Raw genomic sequence first — 26,786 nt, forward strand, 5'->3', positions numbered from 1 at the left:
CCGGGGTCTGGCCTGATTAGAGCGGTGCTGCAGCACCTGCTGGGACCTCTCAGTCACTTCATTTGTGTGAGGGGCCCCTGAGCCCAACCCCACGCTCCAGCTCACCCTCCGTGGGCCACCTGGGATCAGGGAAGGGCTGTAGAGAGCTGGCGGCTGAAATACCAGCTGTTGGCAGCTCTGCCCTTCCCAGCCCTGCTGCCACCCATGGAGTCCCAGCCCCTCCCATCCCGTCCGTCCTTTCAAACCGGAGCCGTTGCGGTCAGCCGCTTGTCACAGACACAGGACTGGAGCCCCAGCCTCCTGCAGTCCCAGACCCCCACCCCCCGGACACCCCGCCACGCAGCTCCGCGCTCTCCATCCTTCTCCTGCTTCCCAGAATCCGTGCTCCGACTCCTCCTTGGAGAGAGTGGGATGATGTCACTTCCTGAGGGTGGGGGGAGGAGTAGGCACGACCCCAGCAGGCTAGCCCGCCAGCCTGCCCGCCAGGCCGCCACCTCTCTGGGAGCAGCCGGGCAGCGGCTGGATGAAGCGGCTGCACCAGGGAGAGGGCGACCGAGACGGGCTGGGCTGGACGTGCTGGCCGGCCACCTGGCTGCATACCCCGTCGCCCACCCTGAGGGCCGCGCCCACCGGCCGGGGAGACTTGGCCACTTCCCGAGTGATGCCGGTCTCCGCAGACACTCTTTTTCCCTGGAGCCGTCACCGGGGAGAGGAGGACTTGCCGCCCACCTCTGGACCAGGTGCCATGTAAGCCTCTGCCAGCCTGGGGGCAGCTGCCCACCAGCACCCAGCCTCCCGCAGCAGGGGTTCCTCCGCACAGCTGAGCGCAGGGCTGCCCCGGAGCCCCTCACCCGTGTCTCCCGGGCCCCCCCACTGTGGGGAGCCAACCAGCCGGCGCCCCTGCCCTGGTTCCTAGGGCTCTAGGGAGCGGGGGAGGCCCGGATTCCTGGGCCCTCCTCCCTGAGCTTGCCTGTAGCTAACTTGAATTCAGCTACTTCAGGGAGTTGAGATCTGGGCGGTAAAGGCTGCATGGCCCAGGGTGGGTGTGGGAGCGGTGGTCGCCAGGAGGATGGGATACCCGCAGGGCTTGCCCACTGCCCTTCCGGCAGAGGGGCTGGGCACCCCAGCTACACTCCTGACCCCCTGTCTCAACCACGTCCTTCCCTGCCAAGAGGCATAGCTGTGATTGGGAATTCTGTCTGACGGGTGCAAAATCAAGTCATGGAGCGTGCTCCCAGCATTCCAGCAAAGCACGAAACGGAAGACATCATTCCGCAGATATTTACTGAACACCTACTATGTGTTGGGCGCTCCCATCCTCCATGTGTGCCAGCCCCACGCATGCCCTCACCCCCACCTTCCCCAAGGCCTTCAGCCTTCCACCTGCCCGGCTCGGCGCATGCCGGGAGACAGGCTCAGGCTTGGCCTGGGAAGCCCTCACCCAACCCCAAGGACAGAATGAACTGGGCAGCAGGTGGTGGGTGAGGGGGCTCCCTGATCCCATGGAAAGGGAGGCAGGGGTGAGCCCAGGTCTTTAAGGGAGCTGAGCAGTTCCTGTTGGGATGACCCCAGGCAGAGCTGATCCCAAGGGGTCTGTGCCAGTCTTGCGGGGAGGAGAGTCCTCACGGGTAAGACTGAAGCCAGTGTCTGGCTGCTACAGTTTTAGATATCGGCTCCAGGGGGTGGATACTGTGGGAGGTGGATCCTGCCCAGGGATGGGCCTGAAAGCCCTGGGGCTGTAGGGCCTGGGAGAGATGCCTCTGCTGCTGGTCACACCTGACCAGGAGCGTGGTGGCCCTGGGTGCCGCAGCAGTCCGGGCAGCCTCAGGGTCCTCTGCTCTGTTTCAGGAGGTGAGCGCCAGGCCCGCTGAGCCTCTGCAGAGCTGCCAGCCATGCCCGGGATCGTGGTGTTCCGGCGGCGCTGGTCTGTGGGCAGCGATGACCTCGTCCTGCCAGCCATCTTCCTCTTCCTCCTCCATACCACCTGGTGAGTCTCGGGGCCACGCCACAGGCCTGGAAGGAGGCCTGCTGGCCATCTGTCCCAACCCTGTTGTGTTCCCAGCTCCCCGGAGTTGGTGCTGAAACGGCTACGCCTTTAGGGCAATACCCCCGTGGAGCCCAGAGACCCCGCCTGGCCACCACCGGACCTGACCCCAGCACTGGGCGGAGCCGCTGTGCTGTCTGCCCACGGCTGGCGGCTGGGCTCCCTGCTCTCGCTCCCCTGTCCCTGGATGCCCGTGTCCTCAGAGGGACTTGCCGCCAGGTAGACAGGGGTCCTGCTCCCGGAGCAGTGAAGCCCTCCACCCCGCGTCTAGGCTGCGTGCGGCTGCCCGCCGGAGGCCGTGGGGGGTGCGTGGGCCGCCCGGCCCCTCTCATGTGCACGTTCCCCCAGGTTTGTGATCCTGTCCGTGGTGCTCTTCGGCCTGGTCTACAACCCGAACGAGGCCTGCTCCCTGAACCTGGTGGACCACGGCCGCGGTTACCTGGGCATTTTGCTGAGCTGCATGATCGCTGAGATGGCCATCATCTGGCTGAGCATGCGCGGCGGCATCCTCTACACGGAGCCCCGCGAATCCATGCAGTACGTGCTCTACGTGCGCCTGGGTAAGGGCCCCCTGCCGTGGGTGAGGGGGCCGCTCCGGCCCACCCCCACCCCCTCCCTCCTCCTGGGCCCAGCGTTCTTTCGGCCACACGCGATGGGCTGGGCCCTGTGCCAGCACCAGGGCCAGCAGCGAACAGGCAGACTTACTGGGCCCGGTTCTGGACCGGGGGTGGGCAGACTGCGGCCTGAGGGCCAAGCGCAGCCCGCCGTCTGTTTTTTAAATAAAGTTTTATTGGAACCCAGCCACACTCATTCATTTAGTACTTATTGCCTCTGGCTGCTTTTGCATGACCACAGCAGAGCCGAGAAGTTGTGACGGATGTTATGACCCACAACATCTAAAAATATTATTTACTCTGTGGCCCTTTACAGAAAAAGGTTGCCGACCGCTGCTCCGTCTAGGCTGTGCATATCCTTCAGCTGCTTTGTGACCCTTCCCCAAACAGCCCCCCACCCTCCCGGCGAAGCCCCTCAGGGGCCTGGACCAGCTCCCGGAGGACCCGCCTGTCTCCTCTTCCTTGGGCTCGGGTCCCAGCCGCCTCTCCCAGTCACTCCTGGTGGATACTCTTGTGCTCCTGTGGCCTCTGCTAAGTCCTCTTCGCGTGTTAACTCAGGGAGGAGCCACTGTTGGCCTCGTTTTGCAGATGAGGAATCTGGGGCCCAGGGAGGTTACCTTGCTTGCTTAAGGTCACGTGGCTAGTAAGCATATGAGTGTCAGAGCTGAGATTTGAGCCCAAGTTGTCTGGCTCTAAAGCCTGGGCTCTCGGCTGCCACACTGGGATGGCTGTAGAGCTGGGGCTTCCGATGCTGCCCCCTGGGGGGCCGTCAATTCTCCCACCTGCCCCCCTAACCCCATCTCAGCCCTGGGCCCACTGCTCTGGTCTGGGCAGGGCACCTTGGGCAGCTGGCTGCTGGGGCCCTTTCCCTCTCCTGCCTCAAGTGCCAGAGGCCTCCTCCTGGGAATAGCAGTTTCCATGAAATGAACACCCCGTCACCCAGTTCTCACAGCCCTGTACCACGGACCTTGTCACCCCCATTTTACAGACGAGGAAACGGAGGCTCAGAGAGATTAGGTAACTTGCCTAAGATGCGTCTGATCCCAGAGTTCATGGATATAGTCCTCATTCCTGAACGAACAGAGAAACGCCTCTTCGTCATGCACCTTTGCAGTCACCTTCTCAGGGGGACGTCGGGGCCTGAGGGCACATGAGTAGAACCGGTGGTGGGACAGCCACACCCCCTGGGCCCTCTGCGCCACGAGGCCTGTGTGGCAGGGGCGGCGGGCAGTCTGCTGCCGAGCTGGCCAGGCATCCTGTGACGGGGAGCCGGGCCCAGGTTCCAGGGCCTCCCCTCCTTCAGCTGGGGCCCTCCTCTCCTTGCAGCCATCCTGGTGATCGAGTTCATCTACGCCATCGTGGGCATCGTCTGGCTCACCCAGTACTACACCTCCTGCAATGACCTCACTGCCAAAAACGTCACGCTCGGTACGTTGGTCGGCCCGGGGGTGGAGGGGCCGGGGCCAGCCCTAACCCTAACCCTGGCATGGAGGGCACAGGACCAGGTTAGACAGGGCAGCCCCGGGATGGAGGGGACGGGGTCAGCCCTAACCCTAACCCTAACCCTAACCCTAACCCTAACCCTGGCGTGGAGGGCACAGGGCCAGGTTAGACAGGGCAGCCCTGGGGTGGAGGGGCCGGGGCCAGCCCTAACCCTAACCCTAACCCTAACCCTAACCCTAACCCTAACCCTAACCCTGGCGTGGAGGGCACAGGGCCAGGTTAGACAGGGCAGCCCCAGGATGGAGGGGACGGGGTCAGCCCTAACCCTAACCCTAACCCTAACCCTGGCATGGAGGGCACAGGACCAGGTTAGACAGGGCAGCCCCGGGATGGAGGGGACGGGGTCAGCCCTAACCCTAACCCTAACCCTAACCCTGGCATGGAGGGCACAGGGCCAGGTTAGACAGGGCAGCCCCGGGATGGAGGGGCCGGGGTCAGCCCTAACCCTAACCCTAACCCTAACCCTGGCATGGAGGGCACAGGGCCAGGTTAGACAGGGCAGCCCCGGGATGGAGGGGCCGGGGTCAGCCCTAACCCTAACCCTAACCCTAACCCTGGCGTGGAGGGCACAGGACCAGGTTAGACAGGGCAGCCCCGGGATGGAGGGGACGGGGTCAGCCCTAACCCTAACCCTAACCCTAACCCTAACCCTGGCGTGGAGGGCACAGGGCCAGGTTAGACAGGGCAGCCCTGGGGTGGAGGGAACAGGTCAGGTTAGAGAATAGGAAGCTCAGGCACTGTGAGAGGGAGACAGTTTCCATGAGGACGCCAGGCAGTCTGCCATACCCCCTTGGGGAACCCTGGGTTTCGGGGGCAGCAGCAGGCACAGCGCTGCCCAGGGCTCCAGAAACCCACACAGCTGTCTGCTCGTGCCAAGGATGGGCCTTGGGGTCACGGCTCAGCCAGGGGGGACGGCTGTGTGGCCAGAGGCTAGGGCCAGGGCCTTCGGAGCCTTGCTCTTGGGCCCCAGAAGCAGTTGGGGGTAGGGAGGCTGCAGCGCCCCTTCTTCAGAGCCAGAGAGGTGTCCCCAGCACCATGACCCTTGGCTTCCCACGGCCGCCTCCACAGGGATGGTTGTCTGCAACTGGGTGGTCATCCTGAGCGTCTGTATCACCGTCCTCTGCGTCTTCGACCCCACGGGCCGCACCTTCGTCAAGCTGAGGGCCACCAAGAGGAGGCAGCGCAACCTGCGGACCTACAACCTGCGGTCAGTGGGCCGGGCGGGCGGGCATCCCCCGCGGGGTTTGCTGATGGTGGACAGAGGCCGGCCCCACGCCTCTCTCCTGGGGTCTAAACTTGTGTGAGCCCCGGGTGCCGGCCAAAGTCTTACCTCAGGTTCCTGGTCTGTAAAGTGGGAACCGCAGTAATTCCTGCCTCGTGCTCCGCTGTGAGGTTTAACGGAGTGATTAACACCGTGCTCATGGGAGGTTCGTGCTCAGTAAATGGTAGCCACTGTCATCATCTTCAGCGCTAACAACACGAGAGTAATGGTAGGAAGCGCTCGGACGGCGAGCCAAGCATTGCATGTATTAACTTACAGTAGCTCGCCGAGGTAGCTGTTAGCGTCATCCCCGTAATATAGAGGAAGAAACAGAGGCACAGAGAGCTTATGTGAGTTGTCTGAGGTGACACAGCCGGTAAATGGTGGGGCTGGGGTCAAGCCTAGGCAGCCTGGCTTTAGAGCCCTTGCTCTTAAGCACTCGGCGAGGCTGCCTCTAGGGTTAAGGGGGCTGGAGGAGGTTAACCAAGGAAGGCTTCCTGGAGGGGAGATGTTTTGCACAGTGTTTTGGAGAAGCGGGGGAGGCCGTGCCATGGCAGAGAAAATGCGGGAGGACGTCCAGGCACATTCACAGGGTTTCTGTTTATTGAAAGAAAAAGAGAGGGGGTGCTTCCAGGGTGGGTCACAGTGACTCCTATGTATCGAGCTTCTGTTCTGCATCAGGCCCTGCACGGAGCCCCTTCCGCCATCCGTCTGTTTAACCCTTTTGCCAACCCTGGTGCGGTTGTGACACCCATTCTACAGATGAGGGGTCCAAGTCCCAGAGCGGGCAGGTCACTTGCCCCAGGCCAGGCTGGTGGGGAGTGGAACTGGCACTCCATCCCCAGCCCAGGGCAGCAGGGTCAGGAGCCCTCAGCCAGGGGAGTGTGCTGCCCAGGCCCCCACCCCACCCTCGCGCACCTCTGTGTCCCAGCTCCCCTGGGCCCTCCGCGTCAGCTTGGCACTGTAGCCAGAGCCTCACCCGTGCCTGGGCTGGCCACCTCCCAGCCCCAAATGCCAGGTTTTGGAGCCAAGGCCCCGGAGCCTGTCGTTCCTCCGGGTGCAGCTGGCCACGACCACCAGTACCATTCTGCTCATTCCAATCACATGCCCCCACCTGGCCTGGTTTCTGGGCTCCTGGGGCCCTGGGGAAAAAACTCTCCCCTCCCCAACTCTGGGTAATTGCCTTTGGGGCCCAGGGCAGCCAAAGCCTTTGCCGTTGGGAGTTGTCGGTGGCTGTCATCTGAATTAGAACGTTTTCCAGCGGTGCCGGGCCCTGTGCGGGTAGTGAGAGTCCTCAAGCTCACAGGTCCCCACCTGTTGTGGTCTGTCCAGCTCTCGAGCGGGCTTGGGAGGGCAGCCCAGGCCACAGCTGGGTGGCTGTGACCACCTCTCAGGCTCTTCCCCACTCGCCCTCCCTCTGCTCTGAAACCAACAGACAGTTTTTCTAACAGGGCCGTTTTCAAGCCTGCTGACCCTTCATCCGCTTCCAGGTTTGGGGCTGTGCACAAGCCCTACGGCCTCACACCAACGGGTTATTTTAGTCTCTGGGAGTCAGGGAGCTGTTTAAGTCCTTTGCTCTTTCTCCTTCCAGTGAAATCTGCTGGGGTTTGGGGTGGGTTCTTCCCACCACTACTTCCTGGAAGCCTGACCTTGGATCTTTGCGGAAGGAGTGTCTGCCCTCCCTTCGCTTTAGTGAGCCCCAGGGTGGGGGATGCTGGATCCATGAACTTTCTGTCCAGACTTTTTTTTTAATTTATTTATTTATTTTTGGCTGCGTTGGGTCTTCGTTGCTGCGCGTGGGCTTTCTGTATTTGCAGTGAGCGGGGGCTACTCTTCATTGCGGTGCACAGGCTTCTTATTGCAGTGGCTTCTCGTTTCAGAGCACGGCTCTAGGTGCGCAGGCTTCAATAGTTGTGGCATGCGGGCTCAGTAGTTGTGGTTCACGGGTCCTAGAGCACAGGCTCAGTAGTTGTGGTTCACGGGTCCTAGAGCACGGGCTCAGTAGTTGTGGTGCACGGGCTTAGTTGCTCCACAGCATGTGGGATCTTCCCGGACCAGGGTTTGAACCCGTATGCCCTGCATTGGCAGGCGGATTCTTAACCACTGTGCCACCAGAGAAGCCCACTTTCTGTGCAGATTGAGTGTGTCTCTCCCTGTCTTGGTCTATGTAGCCTAACTGATGCTTTATGCCAAATGTGTCATTGGCTCCATCTGCCCCCTGGTGGGCATAAAGGGTACTGCAGTAGAGTATACAGCACTTAACATCTGCCGGAGGGAAGGGAGGAAATTCTCTTCGAATGTTTAAAAGCCAATTTGGTTAGAAAGGGTTAAAGAACGTGATGCTCTGGGAACTCAGCTTGGCCAGCATGCTGTCCTTTCATCAAGTCCCCAGTAGGGGGGACGTTGGCTTAGGATGTGAGACTGCCCAAGTCCCTTAGGGCTGGCAGGTCCCAGAAATAGCAAATCCCTTGCACCGTTTCCTAACCCCTCCTGTAGCCCTGGAAGGCTCTGTGGCTTTCCCTGTCCTTGTGGCCCATGGCCTGTGGAACCAGGGTTGGGCGCAGGAAGCGGCCCTTAGTTGCAAAGAAGATCCGAGAGGCAGGGGAGTGGGGACCCGGTCTGTCACTCCTGATGGATGCTAAGTGCCTTGCAGGCACCCAGGGCCACCCGTGTCTGCCCTTCCTGACCACCCAGCGCCAGGCTCTGAAGGAGCTGAGGGGAGGGCACATGTCACGAAAGCAAGCCAGCCCCTCGTGCTCAGTCTGGAAATTTACTTTTTTTTTTTTTTTTCCGGTACGCGGGCCTCTCACTGTTGTGGCCTCTCCCGCTGCGGAGCACAGGCTCCGGACGCGCAGGCCCAGCAGCCATGGCTCACGGGCCCAGCCGCTCCGCGGCATGTGGGATCTTCCCGGACCGGGCACGGACCTGCGTCCCTGCACCGGCGGGCAGACTCCCAACCACTGTGCCACCAGGGAAGCCCTGGAAATTTACATTTTTAATATTGGATCTGTTATCTTTATGCTCAAAACACACTGACTTCTGGGCACCCAGCATTGGAAGGGTCTCCGTGTGCAGACTCCTGGGTACCCTGACTCCCCATCAGAGCAGCCAGACCCATTGGGGCTGGGGTTGAGGGTGGAACAGACAGGGGCCAGCCATGCAGTTGAAAGGCAGGGGCCCTCTCCCCTCTAATGCAACAGATCCAAGGAGTTGAATGCAGAGCCTCATTCAGCCCCTTAAACTTCCCCAAGCAGACAATGTGAGAAATCCTTTCTGAGAGGGGAAACAGGTCTCTCCGGCAGGTCTGCTCCAGGCCAGGAAACAAGGCGGCAGAGAGGCCAGCACCCTGCCACCATCTCCCAGGGCTCTTGATTTGAGCTTTTGGAGTGGACCGCAGGGCAGCCCCCAGTTCGGGCTGCCAGCTCTGAAAACCCCAGAGTGTGCTGTTGTCAGTCTGCCAGAAGTTGGGAGCGTAGGCCCTGGCCTCGGCCAACAGTGCACCATCTCAGGCCATCAGGAGCCCCCCAGGGAGAGTCCTGCTGGCTGATAGCCAGGTCACTGGCCAGCCAGCCTTGGCCGGACCCAGGCCTATTCTCCCCTAGACCCTCCTACTGGGGAGCCCTTTGCTGGGGTCCTGGGAACAGGCTGTCCTGTTTCTGTAATGCAGGCCCAGCTCTTCTGGCCGGGCCCCCTGACCTCACACATACCAACTCTCCCCCACTGCAGGCACCGCTTAGAAGAGGGTCAGGCCACCAGCTGGTCGCGCCGGCTCAAAGTGTTCCTCTGCTGTACTCGGACGAAGGACTCCCAGTCAGTAAGTACTGGGAAGTCGCCGTCCTGGGGCTCACATCCTGCTGTCGGCGACTCAGGAGGCTTCCCTCCGCAGCCCTGCCGGGTGGGGCAGGAGTGAGGTGACAGCCTGCTCCTAAGAGGACCTGTTACTATTCACTGAAGGACTCCCTCCAGCATGTGAGACAGCCAACCCCTTGCTTTGTCAAGGAGACAGAAACATGTGAAGACCTTTTATCCACCCCCTTGGAACTCAAGAGTTTAGTTTAGGAGAAGAGATACTCAAATATCAGGGCAACCCGAAGACAGAAAAGCAGCATCTCAGCAGCTGCAGGTCCCTCTGGAAGATCCGTCCCTCGATGCGCACTGTTAGCCTTCCGCACCCGCCAGGGCGCTGCGGGTCAGTGGTGGGTGGCCCCCGGGTTGGGGAGGGGAGGCAGGGCCCTTAGGGGTCATCTAGTCCCACCCTTCGTTTTGCAGATCAGGCCGCTGAGGCCCAGAGAGGTGGAGTGACTTACTCAGCATTGCACAGCTAGTTAGTGGCAGAGCAAGTGAGGTCAGGAGACCACTCCTCCCCAAGCCAGACAGCAGGTGCCCTGCATGGCAGCCCCCGGAAGCCTTGAGTGGCTCCTACCCACTAGCAGCCCCTGGTGAGCCGTGGAGTGAGTGATCAAGCGTAAGAAAGTCCCTCCCACCCCCAGAGGTTCCCTGGTGGGTGGGAAGCACCCCCCCCTACCCCGGGGCTCTTGGGGGAGTCTGAGGGGTCTCAGCTCAGGGCGTGCAGAGGACACACCCACCCCTCCTGGCAGACAGCTTCAGGGCTGGCGTTGGAGCCTGGGGAAAAAGCAGAACGTCTTTTCTCAAAAAGGCCGGGGCTCCCCGGAACCTAGGTCCCATCAAACACTGACGGCCTGGGGGTCAGGTCAGGTCAGGTCCAGCCCAGAGAACGTTTTGATCACCTCATGCTGTGTTGCTTAAAAATTTGAATTGGTGGCCAACCTTTAAAAATCAGGAGAGGGTAGGGAAAGTGCAGTCTTCCGAGAGTTGCCCAAGGCGGGCCTCTCAGAGCGGCAGCAGGCTGTTTGGCCCCGTTAGGCTTCTGAGTTTGCAGCCCTTGATTTTTTCCCTCTTGCACGCGCCACACACTCAAGGGTGAAACCCAGCGAGAGGAAACCAGTTGCCATGAGCTTCTTCCCATCGCAGCCTCTCCTGACCAGTTAGGGAAGGGGTTCCAGACTTCAGCTTGTCGTGGGGCAGGGCAGACTGCACTCTGCTGGAAGGGCTGCGTCTGTCTGCCTTGCCTCCCGCCCCCAGGCCGCAGGCATGGCTGTCCTGAGAACAGAGCTGGCAGGACAGCTAGGGGGGCCAGTGGCCCCAGGTCACGTGCCCCTTCTGCAGGCACATGGTGGGGGTCCCTGAGCCTACAACTGTGGACAGGTCGGGGAGGGGGCCTGAGACCCAGGGCTCCGTACAGCCCTTAGCAGGGCATTCAAGGTCACAGCTGGTGGGAGGTGGGAAGAAACTCAGTGTGGGGAAAGCAGCCAGGAGCTTAGTTTTGGCTCCTCTGCTAGAGAGAAAGGCTGAAGGAGAAACAGGCCAGGCCCAGGCCTTGATTCCTAGTCCTGGGGAAAGAACAGGAAACGGCTCCCGGGGGCATCTGTGCGGGGTAGACGGTGCCCGGTGAGCGCCGAAGGAGAAGGGTCAGCCGTGTCTGGGACAGCCTCTGCCGGGTCTACAGGGGCCCGGAGCCCAGGACAGGGCCCTCAGGGTCACGGCTGCAGAGGGCCGCATGTGGGGGGCTGGGGGGAACTTGCACAGGGGACCCCGAGCAGACACCCAGCCCCGGACATTCACGCCCCGTGTCTCGTCCTCTCTTCTGCTCCCCTGCCGCCGCCTCCTGCCTCCCTGGACCTCGTAGGACGCCTACTCGGAAATCGCCTACCTCTTTGCCGAGTTTTTCCGAGACCTGGACATCGTGCCCTCCGACATCATCGCTGGCCTGGTGTTGCTCCGGCAGCGGCAGCGAGCCAAGCGCAACGCCGTGCTGGACGAGGTGAGCACGCGGCCATGCTCAGGCCACCTCCCCGCACCGCCCTCCTGCCGGGCCCTCCCTGCCACCCCTGCTGCCCCCCGGGTTCCGCCCACCCTCTTGGCCCAGGAGGCCACCCTTTGACGTTCACTCCCCTCCCTTCCCCAGCTCACCCTTCACCACTCATGGCTCTTGTTTGAGTGGCTTCCCTCTGCGGGGCCGCAAGGCTGCCTCCAGGGCCCCAGGGGACGTCTAGTCACAGGGGCCCAATGAAGCATCCAGCCCCACGTTCCAGCCTCTGCGCTTGCCTCTCCGCCCTACCCCAGCCAACACACCAGTCCTAGCTGGGATCTCCCGGCATCGCATGCAAAATACGTTTTCTCCCGGCCTGGGCTAGCGACGTCCCAGGGGATTGATGCTTTGGGTGGAAGGCGAGCAACTGGAGATATGAGGAGACCTCAGATTTCGGAAAACTGGCCAGGTCACGGAAGAGCTAGAAACCACACGCCCCTTTGGGCTCTCAGGCCCTGGGGAGGCAGGCAGGGTGCAGAGCTGGGGGCCTGGACCCCTTTCTCAGCCGTGCAGCTGGGCCCGGGGCAGTCACCCTAACGCGCCTATCTTCCAGGCCAACAATGACATCCTGGCCTTCCTGTCTGGGATGCCGGTGACCAGAAACACCAAGTACCTCGACCTCAAGAACTCGGTGAGTCCGAGCCACCCGCCTCCACCCCGTGCCGGCTCCTCTCCCTCTGCCGGGACGACCCGAGCAGACCACCTGCCCTGGCAGCATTGGGCACACCTGCTCTGTGCGGGTCCCCCCTCAGCCCTCCAGGCGGCCCCCCTTCTCAGTTCACGCCCCCTTCCTCCCGAGTCCCCCCCAGCGGCCCCACCCCCACCCCTGCGTCACGCTGGTTCTGCAGAAAAGGCCCCTGAATCGGCCTCTCGGTGCTCAGAATGCTTGGTCCTGGCCTCCTGAGATGATAAAGGGCTTCGGGAGGGTGAGCTGTTACTATTATTGCCGTGGTTGTTACTGTTACAAAAGGCAGCAGGACACAGCACTTCGGTTTCCCAGCTTTTTTGAGTAGCAGAACCTCTTAAGCGCCTTTAGGAGACATCCGGTGTGTGTGTCCCAGTAAAGGAGCGCCTCACCCAGGGCTGAAGCTGCAGCCGGAGGGCTGGCCCTGCCCCAGAAGCAAACCGATTTAGTGTAGCCGGGGGCTGTGACCTTGAGCAAGTCCCTGACCCCTCTGAGTCTGTTCCTGCAGCAGCCTAAACGGTGCCGGGCCTGCCTTTCACCCAGAGCCCTGGTGGGGAGGGGATGAGCCATCCTGAGCCCCGTTCCCTGCACGGCGCCAGTGGTGCCAGTCGGGACAGCGTTAGAAAGGATTCATCCTTCACAATCTGAATCCCCTGGAAAAGCCTGTTCTCCGTTTGCCCCCACTCCCCAAAATGGGCATTTGTATCCTTTCTTAAAATAGCCTGTCCTCCCTGGTGGCGCAGTGGTTGAGAGTCCGCCTGCTGATGCAGGGGACGTGGGTTCGTGCCCCGGTCCGGGAAGATCCCACATGCTGCAGAGCGGCTGGGCCCGTGAGCCATGGCCGCTGAGCCTGTGCGTCCGGAGCCTGTGCTCCGCAGTGGGAGAGGCCGCAACAGTGAGAGGCCCGCGTACTGCAAAAAAAAAAAAAAAAAAGAGCCTGTCCGTAGCGTGTGCCCAGAGCAGCCTCCCAGGGCTTCCCAGGCCCGCTCTCACCACGCCCTCTCTCGCCTGTGGGGGGCAGGGGAGGGGCAGCTGAGCCTCCAGGTGCCAGCGCCCCGCCCTCCTTCCTGAGCCGAAGAGGATACCTCCCTCCTCCAGTGCTTTCCTGGAGAGCAGACACCTCGGGGCCCTGATGAAGGTGCTGTTTATCTCACTTCACAAGATGACTAATCACCCTCTTCACCTTTTACAAGGTGACTAATTCCCTCTAAGTGCAGGAGTCCCCAGTGCCTGGGGCACCCGGGACACCGGAAGCCGCTTTGCTGGGATACCTGGGCCTCCTTAGCTTCCTGCAGCCGGTCAGGCTGATAACCGCCACCGGCCTCAGACACCAGCTTTCAAACGGGCGCCTTTCTCAGAGATCCCAATCTGCCCAGACGCCCTGACGGGGGGCCACTGGTCTGGTCCCCAGCATGTCCATGTCTCCAGGGCCCGCCCTGCTGCTCTGTGGCCTGGGCAAGCCCCTCTGGAGGGTCCGGACCTCTCAGGGTTAAATCACCCTTCCCGGGGGCCTGATTGCCGAGGTGGGCGATGGTCGCGGTAACCTCCCCCTCTCTTCCCTTTTCGGGAAAACGGGCGAGGAAATCGATCCAGTGCTCTGAGTGCTTTTCTGTCCCCAAATCATTAATTTCTGAGATTGGTGCAATGGGACAGGTCTTAGGAGGATTCGTGCCCTGGTTGCATGGAGATAATTAGGGAAATGCAATTATCTGGAGGAGCTGGTCCTCCAAGGTGGGGGTGGGGATGGTCTGCAGCCCGTTGGGAGGGCAGCTCCTGCCTCCATCCTCCATCGAGGGGAGCCCATGGGCCCTGAGGCTACAGGCAGGAAGGGCAGGAGGTGACCGCCCTCTGCCTCTTCTCTTCCAGCAAGAGATGCTCCGCTACAAAGAGGTCTGCTACTACATGCTCTTTGCCCTGGCTGCCTACGGGTGGCCCATGTACCTGATGCGGAAGCCGGCCTGTGGCCTCTGCCAGCTGGCCCGGTCCTGCTCGTGAGTATACCGGCCCGTCCCCCTAGCTAGCGGCATGTGCAGAGGGGCTGTGGTCACGATGCCGGGCCTGCCCATGGGGGGCTCTCCCTAAACGGACTGTACCTGCTACCCTGCCCGCCGCGGCCCGCGTTGCTTCTGTCCCGCACCATCTCTGGGCCTCAGCCTTTCTAGTTCGGTGTTATCCCTGGTTGGGGAATGGTGTGGGCTTTGGAATCACACGGTATCAGGTTTGAATCCACGCTTTGTCACTGGCAGCCTTGGGCAAGTCAGTCTACCCCTGCAAGCCTCAGTTTCCTTATCTGTAAAATGGGGATGTTTGAGAGGACGAAATGAGACGTCGCCCAGCATCTGGCTGTGCAGCTTACCCCTGTCCCGTCTCTCTCCCTGCCCCCTCAACTACTCCCCTCTGCCCGCATCTTCCTTCTCCCGGCTCCCTTCCTGTGCTCTGCCTTTCTGGAAGAAAGGCCTTTCCCGGTTGAGCCCCAATCCATAGAAGCCTCTGGAAGGGCAGCCAGAAGGCCCTTTGTGAAAGGCTCCAGCCCTCTTCACAAGGAGTTGGCAAGGCCTCAGCCGGGTGCCGCCCTTAGCCCACCGCCGGGGGCCGGGGTGGGCTCTGCTTTCCTAAGTGGGCCAGAGGAGGGCTCGGCTCCACGAGGGCCCCTCCCCTTCTTTGGTGTCTCCATGCTCTGCCCGGGCCGGGCAGAAGGAGGACAGCTCCCTGGGCTCCCTGATCCGGGAAAGGCTGGCACGCTGGGCGGGCAGCTTCTGTTCCACGACACTACCGCCCTTGGGGCACAAGTAGCCACGCCCTCCTTCAGCGTCCTTTTCCCAGAAAGCTGGACGGCTCTCAGGCTTGTCCTCACCATCCCCCGGCGACTGACACAGCCGACCAGGGCATCCCCACGCCCCTCCCCGTCTTTGCCAGCCCGCACACTGCTTCTCCCCCCCAGCATCCTTGGAGCCCCTGCAGCGGCTGAGAGGCTTCTCCAAATGAGCCCTGGGCCAGGAGTCCTGAGACCTGGGCTCCGACAGCCCTGCTCCATTTCTCACTGGCAGAGTGGGGACGTCATTTGTACAGGCAGTGTTCGTCCTGCCCAGCTGTGGGGTATTTCAGAAGCCGGGGAGTCACTGGCAGCCTGGGCACTTGAGGGGCTCTGCAGACAGGAGCGAGGCTGCACTTGCAGCAGCTTCTCAAGGCTGCAGGGAGAGGAAGCAGAAGGACCTCAGACCCCGTGAGGGCTCCGTGAGAGCCCAGTGCCCTGGGGGGCGGAGAAGAGGCAGGCCTGGCGTCCCGGCCTACAGCCAAGGGTGTCAGGATGGAGGCCAGAGGGCCGGGCTCCCTTTTCTGAGTCCCAGCCTGTCCACAGCAGCCCAGAGTCCCAGCACTGGCTGGAGGAAGGAGGGCAGCCCACCTGCCTCAGGCCCAGGCCCTTCACCTGGAGTGGTCCTGCCGTCCCACAGAGAGCATGGCAGGCCATGCCTGTCTATGGCCCCGCCACCCTGGGGACACCCCACTCGGCTCCAGCCCTGCCCTGGACGTGTGGTCAGTCTCCTGTGGGCAGGAGAGGCCCTGCCATGGGCCAAGCGGGTCCTCAGGCTCCCGGGACCTTTGAGCCCCTCCGCGCCCCAGCCTCCTCTAGGCGGGAGTGCTGGCCTCGACGGTGCCGCAGGCCCCTCCCTTCCAGGCTGCCGGCCCCGCTGCTCTCGTCGGTTCCCCTGGCCCTCAGATCACTGACTCAGGGGCAGCCTTCTCCCTGGAGAGAGGTTGGGTCCCTATTGTACGCCAGGTGCTTCCTGCATCTTGGGCCTTTGATCCCACCCCAGCCTTGTAGAGTAGCTATCAGCACCTGCCCACCAGGCCCTCGCGGTCAGGAAGGGCCACCAGAGCAAGGATTCAAGCCCAGGTCTCTGTCTCGGAAGACTGCGCACACTTCGGCAGCCACCTGCTCGGTGCTAGAGGGCGGTGCCGAGGTTGGAGAGGGGCCACAGCTGCCTGAAAACGGGAGCCTGGCCCACAGGCCCAGCCCTGTCCCCACTTGGCCCAGCAGTGGCGGGCGAGGGGCGTGGGGGTCTCCCAGAGTCAATGGAGATGGTCGCCCACCCCAAGCCCGGTCGCTTCCGAGACTTGGCTCGACCCTGGGTTTTCTCAGCGAGGCCTCTTCCCACTGAGGGGTGTGTATCAGTCCCTCAGGCGCTGCTCGAGTGAAGACAAACCTCTGTGCATCACCAAGATCTAGGATTCTTAGTATCAATAAAATCTCAGCCGTCAAGCCAAGAAAGCAGGCAGACACAGGTCACATGCTCTCGGGGCTCCAGGGCCCCATCTGTTGGTTGCCGGCCCCCTCTGGTGGCCCGAGGAGCCGCTGCACGCGAGCTGGGTGCCCAGCTCAGCCGCTCAGCCGTTCATTTTGGGGAATCCTGCTATGCCCCTGGTGCTGTTTTTGGTGCTGGGGACGTAACTGTGAACCCGGCAGAGCAAACCCTGCCCTGTGGAGCCCACCGCCTGGTGGCAAGGCACAGACAAGGAAATGCAGCCCATTGGAGCACGTCAGCGTTTTGGAGAAAAATTAGGCTGTCTGTGCTGTCAAGCTTGGCAGGGGCAAGCGATGTCAGATGAGGTGGCCCAGGCGGCGGACCTCCCATAGCATAACATTTGAGCAGAGGCCTGAAGGACTGAGGGATCTGGCCACACAGAAACCACGAGAAGAATGTTCCAGGCAGAGGGAACCACGGTGCAAAGAGGCTGAGGCAGGAATATGGCCAACGCATCCGAGGGGAGTCGGAGGCAACAGGCCAGAGGACCAGGGCCAGATGGGGCAGGGCCCTTGGCCCTTGCAAGGACTCTGGCCTTTATGCTGGACAGGAAGGGCAGCATCTGAGGGTGTTGAGTGCAGTGACGTGGCTTGACGTATATCTTAAAGGGTCACTCTGGCAGCCATGTTGAGAATGTAGGGGCGAGTATAAATGAGGGAGACCAGTCAGGAGGCCCCTGTGACACTCCAAGGCAGGGATAAGGTGGCTTGGAGCAGGGGAGGGGGTGGCAGCGAGGGCAAGCGTTCGGAGTCCAGATCTGAATTTGAAGGCAGAGCCAGCGGACGTGCTGACGGACTGGTGTGGGACGTGGGGTGGGGTGAGGACCCGATGGCGATGGTGCCGAGCGTGGGGCTGAGCTGCGGAGCACAGGGGGCGGGGCCTCGGGGACTGGGGCCTGGAAAGGTTGCAATCCTGTGGGACATCTGGGAGGAGGTGTTGCACAGGCAGTTGAATGTGAGCAGGTCTCTGGGGCTTATTGGCGCGTAGGTGGTATTTAAAGCCCAAGACTGGATGAGGCCCCAGGAGCGAGTGTTGCTGGAGAGAAGAGGAGCTGCAGGGCTGACCTCTGGGTCCTCAGTGAGAGGACGAGTGCAAGGAGGGTGCCCCGAGGGAGAAGCAGCCCAGGAGAGAGGGTGCCTCCAGCCGAATGGGGAGAGCGTTTCAAGGGGGAGGGCGAGTCCCACTGGGTCTTGTGCTGCCGAGAGGCCAAGTAAGATGAGGGCTGGGCCCGGCCCGGGCCGGTGGAGCTTTGCAGGGGAGGCCTTGGAGAGGAGGTACGGCTGCAAGAACCAGTTCCAGAGAGGATGGGGGAGACCGCTGCTCCGTCGGGGTCCCTGGCTCTGAGCCCTCTGCCACCCGCCCAGGTGCTGCTTGTGTCCCACACGGCCCCGGTTTGCCCCTGGAGTGACCATCGAGGAAGACAACTGCTGCGGCTGCAACGCCATCGCAATCCGGCGCCACTTCCTGGACGAGAACATGACCGCGGTGGACATCGTCTACACCTCCTGCCATGATGCGGTGAGGGACTGGGGCGGGCTTGCCAGGCGGGTGCAGCGTCCCCCCAGCCTCGGTCCTCCACAGGCCACAGGAGGCAGGCAGCGCTGCGGCCTGGAGAGTGTACGCCGTCCCCCTCAGCGGCAGGAGCCCTGGGCTTGGCTGGCACGGCTGGTCGAAGCCCCCAGGCCTCCCCTCGCTGGGCAGACCAGAGATGGGCCGCCTCCTTCTCCCCACGTCCTGGCCTGCATCCGCTCCGGGGCTAGGACGTGGACCCCAACCCCGCACCCGGCACTGGGGCTTCCTGGCCCCAGCCTTTGGGGGAAGGAATTGAGAGGGAAGAAGCCGGAGGCACTGGGGAGGGGGCAGCCCCTCAGGACTGAGCAGGCAGGACGGCAGCACTCAGGGCACCCGGCTCGGCGGAATTAGGAAGGCCGGGTAGGCTGTGGGCCGGGTTGGGAGGGACCTACTGTGGCCCTTGCAGGCGTCAGGGGCCCAGTGGCCAGTGGAGCCAGATTCCCGGGCCCTGAAGGAGACCGGCTTCCGTCACTTGCCCAAATCTGCCTCCACCCTGGGGGCCGTTCAGGCTCATGCGCCGCCCTTCTCCTAGGTCTATGAAACCCCCTTCTACGTGGCCGTGGACCACGACAAGAAGAAGGTGGTGATCAGTATCCGGGGAACCCTGTCCCCCAAGGTACGCTGCCCAGTGGCCCAGCCCACCCCGTGGACCCCCTCACAGCCCCCGAGGGTGCCCGCCTCCTTTTTCCTGTTCTCAGTCCCACCCCTCACCGTCCTCTCTCCCCACAAGGACGCCCTGACGGACCTGACCGGTGACGCCGAGCGCCTCCCTGTGGAGGGGCACCATGGCACCTGGCTGGGACACAAGGTACCCCTCCCCGTGGGCTCCCCCGGCGGCCCCTGGCCTTCTCCTCTCCGCTGCCAGCACGCAGGCCTGTCCTGTTGGGGTGGGGGCTCCTCCGGGGTCACTGGGCTCACCAGGAGAGACTGGTCAGAGAGGTGCGGATTCGTCTGGAAAGTCCACTGCCCCCCACTTGCCAGGACCCCCACAGCCCTGCCCGGCGCAGATCCTGTCCCACAAGAGCTCAAGGAGGCAACTGGGAAGAGATCTCCCTGGTTCCTATTAGGCACACCATCCCCGTGAGCCTCAGTTTTCTCATCTGTGAAATGGAAATGATGTGATTTAAGTGTCCACCAGCGCCCCCAGCCAGCTTGTCGTGAGGACCAAAGGGGGAAATGGGAGGGACAGGGTTAGTGAGCTTCACACCCCTGTGGTTTTGCTGGTCCCTGACAGGCCTCCCTCCCTCCCTGTGACGCCCACTTCTGTTCCTCCTCACCCAGGGAATGGTCCTCTCCGCTGAGTACATCAAAAAGAAGCTGGAGCAGGAGATGGTCCTGTCCCAGGCCTTCGGGCGAGACCTGGTGAGGCGTTTTCCATGCCATGAGCCCTTGCCACACCCAGCGCGCCCTCCCCCAGGGCAACAGACTGGGGACAGGACAGGTGAATGATGGAGCCTTCCCTGCAGGCCAGGCTCCTACACTCTCCTTCCATCCCTGGCTCCCAGCCCCCTCCTCACTTGCTCAGTCCCTCCCACCCCCTCTGGCCCTTTCTTCTTTTGTACCAGCTCCTCCTGAACACCCCTGCTCAGCCCCACGCAGTTGTGAGCACCCGCTCGGTGCCAGGCACTGGAGGCTAAAGATGGCTCAGTTCTGGGGCTTCTAAAATGTTGAGCAGAATGAACACAGAAGATAATTGCAGAACAGATAGAAGGGGTGCTGCTCTGGTTGAGGGCGATCTGGGCCTGCCCACTGCCCATTCCTCCCTGTGCAGGCAGGCAGCTCCTGAGGTGCTCCTAACTGCCCTTCCCAAAGCCAAGCAGTCCCTGGCCTCAGGAGACCCCAGTCTAGTGGTTGGGGCACAGGGATGGGAGCAGGTGACCAAATGATTATAATAGAGTGTAATCATTATAGTTAAAGGTCTATCCCAGGTGCAGATGCAGTATCTAGGAGGGAGCAAGCCTCTCTGGAAAATCAGGAAGGGCTTCTCCAAGGAGGTAACCTCTGTGCAAGGTTTTGAAGGATGAATAGGAGTTTGTTATATAGTCTCCCCAAGAAGTTGCTCTGTGGGGGCCTAGCTTGGCCCTTCCTCTGCCCCAGCAGCCACACAGCACAGACATGATCCCAGGACTCTGGGAAGCCCCCTCTGCCTCCCTGGTGTCAGCTTGGCAGGCAGCGGGGCAGGACTCTCAGGGCTTCTTTCGGTCCCCAGGGCCGCGGAACCAAACACTACGGCCTGATAGTGGTGGGCCACTCCCTGGGTGCAGGCACCGCTGCCATCCTCTCCTTCCTCCTGCGACCCCAGTACCCGACCCTCAAGTGCTTTGCCTACTCCCCGCCAGGGGGCCTGCTGAGGTGAGCAGTCTGGGGCCTCAGACTTGGCTGGGGGCGACTGGTGGACAGCGCTGGGAGCTGGCTTGGTCAGGGGGCTAGACTGGGCAGTCTGGGTTCCAATCATAAGGGAACCCGGGAACGGCCTAGAGAGTGGAGGCGGGGGTTCTGGCAAAAGCCAGGTGGACCCTGGGATCTAGCCCCAGCAAAGCCTTGCCGACGGGATAGGCAGGCAGGGAGCAGGCAGCCCCGCTCCCCAGAGGGTCTTGGAGTGCTGGAGCCGAGCCCGCTCGGGAACACCGCGCCCCTCCCCTGCCCTGGCACCCCCTCGGCTTCCCTTGCAGCGAGGACGCCATGGAGTATTCCAAGGAGTTTGTGACAGCTGTGGTCCTGGGCAAAGACCTTGTCCCCAGGCAAGTCGCTCCCTCGCTCCACCTGCCTGACCTGGGCTGTTCTGCCACCTCGGGGCCTCACCCAGGTGCCCCGTCTCTCTCACTCAAATTCCCACCTCCTCGAGGGACCCCCAGAACCCCCCCAACTCAGGTGTCCAGGATGAGAGGGCAAGGTCGGCCCGCCCTGCCTGGCCTCCCCTTCCTGGCTGGGCCCTGCCGAGCTGCAGGCTCCTCACCCGCCCCGTGACCCTGACGGCCTGGTCGTCTTGTTCCCGGGAGCCCTGCTGCCCCTCACCCCGCTCGTCTCCCCGTCCTGGGCCAGCTCAGGCTGACGGCCCGACGGCTTCCTTCTCCAGGATCGGCCTCTCCCAGCTGGAAGGCTTCCGCAGACAGCTCCTGGACGTCCTGCAGCGAAGCACGAAGCCCAAAGTGAGCTCACTCCCCTCCCTGCCACCGGGGCGCCCTGGGCTCTGGGCTCCCCGTTGCTCTTCTGCCCCACCTGTCCCTCGGCCCCCTCGCCACGTGAGGCCAGGCTGGAGTACGGTTGATGTCTTGGGGACCTCAAGCCATCAGGCCCTCAGCATCTCCGAGCTCACGCCATCCGCCCCCTACCTGTCCTTGTGCAGACGGGGGGAACGGAGGCCCGGGGTGGGCAAGGGACTTGCTTTTGCTCACACAGCAAGTCGTAACGCAGTCAGGACTGGAACCGAGGGCTCCTGAGTCCTGACTCCTGCGGCACAGAGCTGCCTGCAGTCGGGACAGAGCAGTCCCGAGGTCAGTGCTCCGAGTGTGACGGGAAGGCCTCCTCCAAAGCCCACCGCGATCCCCAGGCTCGGGGAGGCTGGAGGTCGCCGGGGGAGGGGCTCTGGGGGCAGTTGGTTCCGGTTTTCCCTGCGGCTGAGAGGAGAGGACCAGCCCTCCCTAACCCCTCCTCAGGCCTGCAGAGGACACTGGGGGCTCTTCCTGTAACATGGCCTTCAGCGTTCCAGGCTGGGGGTGGGCACGCTGCAGCCAGGCGCCCCGAGGCGGGCAGGGGGTGGCCGGCCAGGCCCAGCAGGGCCTCTGTGCCCCCAGGCCCGCCCCCACCCCATTCACCCTCTCAGCCCAGTTGGGACTGTTCCCAGCCTCGGTGCCCGTGACCATCTGGCAGGCAGGGCACCAAGTGCCGGGGTGAGCGGGCAACGAAGGCACAGGAGGAGCCTAAGGACATGGAACTGCTCCACTCAGACCCAGTCCTGGGTGCTTGTCAGGCCCAGGAGGCAAGTGGCGGGGAGCCGCCCCCATGTGGCCGGGCCTGGTGGGTGCAGCTGGACTGAGCTTCGGGGTCTGTTCTGCCTCTGACTTATGAGACGACCTAGAGCAAGGGGCCTGTTTCCCCTCTGCTAGATGAGCGGCTGACTGGTGTTGCAGCCCTGAAGTTCAGCCCTTCCACGTCATCTGTCCTCGGCACCTTTTTGGCCATCGTGGCCGCTGGACACCTCAGCCCCCGCCTCTCCACTGGGCGCTGCCCTTCCCTCTGCCCCGCGGCCATCCCAGCTCCCCACCGTCCCCTGTGAGCTCCCCTGAGCACCCCCTGCCCACCCGGGCAGCGCCACTCAGCTCCATCCCCCTCTTCTCCCTGTCCCCACAGTGGCGAATCATTGTAGGGGCCACAAAATGCATCCCCAAGTCGGAGCTGCCCGAGGAGCTGGAGGTGACCACCCTGGCCAGCACGCGGCTCTGGACCCACCCCAGTGACCTGACCATCGCCCTGTCCGCCAGCACCCCTCTCTACCCCCCCGGCCGTATCATCCACGTTGTCCACAACCACCCAGCGGAACAGTGCTGGTAGGTGCTGCCCGCGCCCGGTCAGCTGGGACGTGGCGGCAGCCAGGGCAGGGGAGTGGAGGGTGGGGCCAGCCTTCATTCTGTCACCCTTGGGGCGTAGGTGCAGAGGCTGCTGACGGTGGCCCAGGGCGCCCACAGCAGAGTTGCCCCAGCCTCGGGCCCTGGAAGTGCAACGACAGGCCAGTCCAGAGCAGGACTCCAGGCTCCTCTCTTGATGGTCCCGGTCTTCGTCCCCAGTGTCACCCTTCCCTAGTGTCCCCCAGGACAGCTGTCCCCACTCGCATCCGTTTAAAAGCGGACACCCGGGAGGGTCACCCTAAAGCCCTGGCGAAGCTCACGCCTCAGTTGTCACTTGGCATCACGGCTGGGATGAGCTGGTAGACAGCTGGCGGGGGCAGGAGAGAGACCGGGAGAGGGCGGGTACGGCGACCTCTCCCACCTCACCCCCGACCCCTTCCCGCACTCTCAGAGGGTTGGGCTGCCTCCTCGACAAACGGCTTGCGAGCCGGGACCCTCCCTGGGGTGGAGCAGGTGTGGCCCAGGCCACAGGCAGGTGACAGCTCAAGGTCAGGCTTTCCAGCTCCACGTGGCATAAACGTTCCTGGCTGCGGAGGGCTGGGGGCGAGGGCTGAGGTAAGGCAGAAGCAAGGAGCCCGGGGACACAGTCCTGCTGGTCCAGCCGGGCAGGGCGTCTCCAAGGCCCCCCACCCCCACCAAGCCAGGGCAGAGAGCAGGGCCAGGGGCCTGGGGGCCAAGGCCAAGCTGCCCCCCACCCGCCAGCTTCCCTCTGGCCCCTGTGCCCCTCAGCTGCTGCGAGCAAGAGGAGCCCACGTACTTTGCCATCTGGGGCGACAACAAGGCCTTCAACGAGGTGATCATCTCACCGGCCATGCTGCACGAGCACCTCCCCTACGTGGTCATGGAGGGGCTCAACAAGGTGAGCCCCAGGGCGCCTGGCTGGCTGGGTCTCCGTCCCCATGTTACTCACAAGGGTGCGACGCTCCCTGGACACTCAGTGGGCCAGGGAGCCCACTCATTTCCTGGGCTCCACACCCGCCTCTGTCCACACCACCGTGTGGTCCCATGGTGGGTAGGGGCTAGGAGACACCCAGGAACCTGTCCCTGAGGCAGGCTGAGCTCAAACCCTGAAGGCCACCTGGCACTTGGCGGACGCATGGCCAAGCAGAGGCAGCCTTGGCCATTGCCCGGCCATGGAAGGGCCGACCACAGGGTAGGAAAAGTCCAACCTGTCCCATCTGTGCGGTGGGTGAGGCACGATCACAGGGCCTGGCCCCGACCTACCCGGAGGAGCCGGGCCCCGTGTGGGGAGGAGAGCAGGCCCGGCTGACCCCATGAAGCTCTGCTGGGCCTGAGAGGCCTGGCCTGCTGCCCTGCCTCCACACGTGATTGTCACCCCTCCACCGCCACCAGCTTCCCCGTCCCGTCCCCAGGTGCTGGAGAACTACAACAAGGGGAAGACGGCCCTGCTCTCTGCTGCGAAGGTCATGGTGAGCCCCACAGAGGTGGACCTGACTCCGGAGCTCATTTTCCAGCAGCAGCCGCTGCCCACGGGACCACCTGTGCCCGCCGGGCTGGCCCTGGAGCTGCCCGCCGCAGACCACCGAAACAGCAGTGTCAGGTGAGCGCCGTCGCCCCGCAGCCCCGCCCCAGAGGGTGTGTGCGGTGGCCACGCGCGTGCTTCCAGCGCGAATGCCTGTGCACGTGTGCATTCTGTGTACGCGCCGGGCCCTCGTATGTTCACACCACTCTGTACACGTGCACGGGAGGGACTGAACTTGCCTCCGCTGCTCGGGGTCTCTCCTGCTCTGCCCCCACTGTCCCCAGCCCGCCACCACTGAAGCTCATGTGGGCTAGCAGGCATCTAGGGACCACAAACACACAGATTCACTCATAGCTGTTTAGACCCAAGCAGATGGACACCCAGGCACTTACACGCACGCACGTATTAAAGCTGACACGTGTATATACATGTGTTCACAAACAGTAGCTCTAAGTGCACAGAGCCCCATACAGACAGACTCACATATAGAACACACACCAAGACAGAGGCCAAGACGCTTGGACACAAGGACACGCTTGTGTGGGCAGCCATGTGTGTAAATGGTGGATGCACCTGTACCCAGACCCAGCCTCTCAGATACATGGGCCGACTGACATACAGACGCCTAATATGCGTGCTGCACGCAGAAACACAGACGTGTACACGCTTCCAGACGCAAACACACCCCACATTCACACGCACTCCTTTGGGGGTTGGGCTCTGAGGCCGTGGCTCCTGGGGTGGGTGGGGATCCTCCTGCCTCTCTGGGACCCTTCCCGCCCAGGTCCTGGGTCCAGGTTACAGATCTGGCCTAGAGCCTGCTAAAGAAGGCGGTGGCTGCTTCTTGGCCCTTGGTGGGGACACCCGGACTTCTCTCCCTATCTCACAAGCATTTCCCATAGCGGCTGCATGACCAGATGGGGGAGCCAGTGTCCGTTCGCAGCTGCAGTGGCTGCTGCGTCCCCCACCCTGGCCCTTCACTCACTCCCTGCAGGCCGGTGTGCGGAGACAAGGGGCTCCAGGGCCCCATCCAGCAGAGGGCTACACCCCATGGGAGAGGTGGGAGGAACCCCCGGGTGAGGAAGGAAGTGATAGGAGCTCAGGAAGGGGCCCAGGGGGGTGCTGGCCCGGGGGTGGGGTTGAACCCAGCGGGGGCGGCTCTGGGCCATGCTCTCTCCCTCCCTACCTTCCCTCCTTCCCTCTCTACCCTTCCACCTCTGCCTCCAGTGACCTGGGGCAGCCAATCTCTCTGGGCCTCAGTCTCCAGGTGGGTACAGCGACGTCGGTGCAGTGATGGGCACCAGTGCAGGCCCCCGGGCCCCCCTCCCCAGCTCAGCCCTGCATCGACTCTCTTGTCTTCTATCTTGGGGTCTGGTTTTTAAAAAGGAGGGCTCCCTGTCCCCAGACTGCTCCACCACTTTCCCCTCCTCCCGTCCCCAAGCTCCCTCCCGCTGGGGAACTAGGGGTGGGCCCCCGCCCCGCTGAGTCTCACCCCTCCCTGCCCCCTCAGGAGCAAGTCCCAGTCTGAGATGAGCCTGGAGGGCTTCTCGGAGGGGCAGCTGCTGTCCCCTGTGGCCGCGGCAGCCCGCCAGGACCCAGTGGAGCTGCTGCTGCTGTCCACCCAGGAGCGGCTGGCGGCCGAGCTGCAGGCGCGGCGGGCGCCGCTGGCCACCATGGAGAGCCTCTCGGACACGGAGTCGCTGTACAGCTTCGACTCGCGCCGCTCCTCCGGCTTCCGCAGCATCCGCGGCTCGCCCAGCCTCCACGCCGTGCTGGAGCGCGACGAGGGCCACCTCTTCTACATCGACCCCGCCATCCCCGAGGAGAACCCATCCCTGAGCTCGCGCACCGAGCTGCTGGCGGCCGACAGCCTGTCCAAGCACTCGCAGGACACGCAGCCCCTGGAGGCCACCCTGGGCAGCGGGGGCATCACCCCCGAGCGGCCCCCCAGCGCAGCCGCCCACGACGAGCTGGAAGAAGGGGGTGGTGGCGGGGCAGCCCCCCGCAGCGGGGAGCTGGTGCTGCACGACGGGCGCCTGGGGGACTCGCCCAGCCCTCAGGTGCTGGAGTTCGCCGAGTTCATCGACAGCCTCTTCAACCTGGACAGCAAGAGCAGCTCTTTCCAGGACCTCTACTGCATGGTGGTGCCCGAGAGCCCCACCAGCGACTACGCCGAGGGCCCAAAGTCCCCCAGCCAGCAAGAGATCCTGCTCCGCGCCCAGTTCGAGCCCAACCTGGTGCCCAAGCCCCCAAGGCTCTTCGCTGGCTCGGCCGACCCTTCCTCGGGCATCTCGTTGTCGCCCTCCTTCCCACTCAGCTCCTCGGGCGAGCTCATGGACCTGACACCCACGGGCCTCAGCAGCCAGGAGTGTCTGGCAGTGGACAAGATCCGGACTTCCACCCCCACCGGCCATGGGGCCAGCCCCGCCAAGCAGGATGACCTGGTCATCTCGGCACGCTAGCACCCCAGGAGTTGCTGCCCGCTGAGGCCCGGGCCAGAGCAGGCGGCTCCTCAGGCTTCTGGTGGCTGCCCCCCAGGCCGGGCAGCTTTGAGGAGAGGCCCCCACGGGGCCAGTGTAGCCTCAGGCATTGGGCATTGCTGCTGAGCTGGGGGTCCGCATCCCTACCTCAGCTTTGGAACCCCCAGAGCCAAGGCAGCTGGGATCTGGGCCCTCCAGATAGGGAATGACGGGGAGGGGCATGGAGCAGGGAGAAGCCTGGGGCAGCCTGCCAGGTGGACAGGGCAACACTCCGCCCTCTCAGCCTGAGTGCCCCCCACAGGGCCATCCTGGTACCTCCCATTCC

The 26,786-nt window shown here is 63.1% G+C and overlaps 1 protein-coding gene across 1 annotated transcript; it reads left to right on the forward strand.

Annotated features, from left to right (window-relative positions):
* Positions 1-1,892: 1,892 nt before the first annotated feature.
* Positions 1,893-26,443, forward strand: DAGLA (diacylglycerol lipase alpha; the record flags this gene model as incomplete). The annotated part of the gene is made up of 19 exons (XM_082844046.1): positions 1,893-1,987; positions 2,393-2,604; positions 3,985-4,086; positions 5,230-5,368; positions 9,149-9,236; positions 11,130-11,264; positions 11,866-11,943; positions 13,864-13,988; positions 17,666-17,819; positions 18,406-18,489; positions 18,604-18,681; positions 19,155-19,235; positions 20,083-20,225; positions 20,546-20,614; positions 20,950-21,022; positions 22,224-22,420; positions 23,228-23,357; positions 23,872-24,059; positions 25,492-26,443. 19 exons carry the CDS (start codon positions 1,893-1,895, stop codon positions 26,441-26,443), a joined length of 3,123 nt encoding a protein of 1,040 aa, XP_082700172.1.
* Positions 26,444-26,786: the final 343 nt, after the last annotated feature.

This window comes from Leucopleurus acutus (genome assembly GCF_964270905.1).
Source record: "Leucopleurus acutus genome assembly, chromosome: 8".
Taxonomy (NCBI): Eukaryota; Metazoa; Chordata; class Mammalia; order Artiodactyla; family Delphinidae; genus Leucopleurus; species Leucopleurus acutus.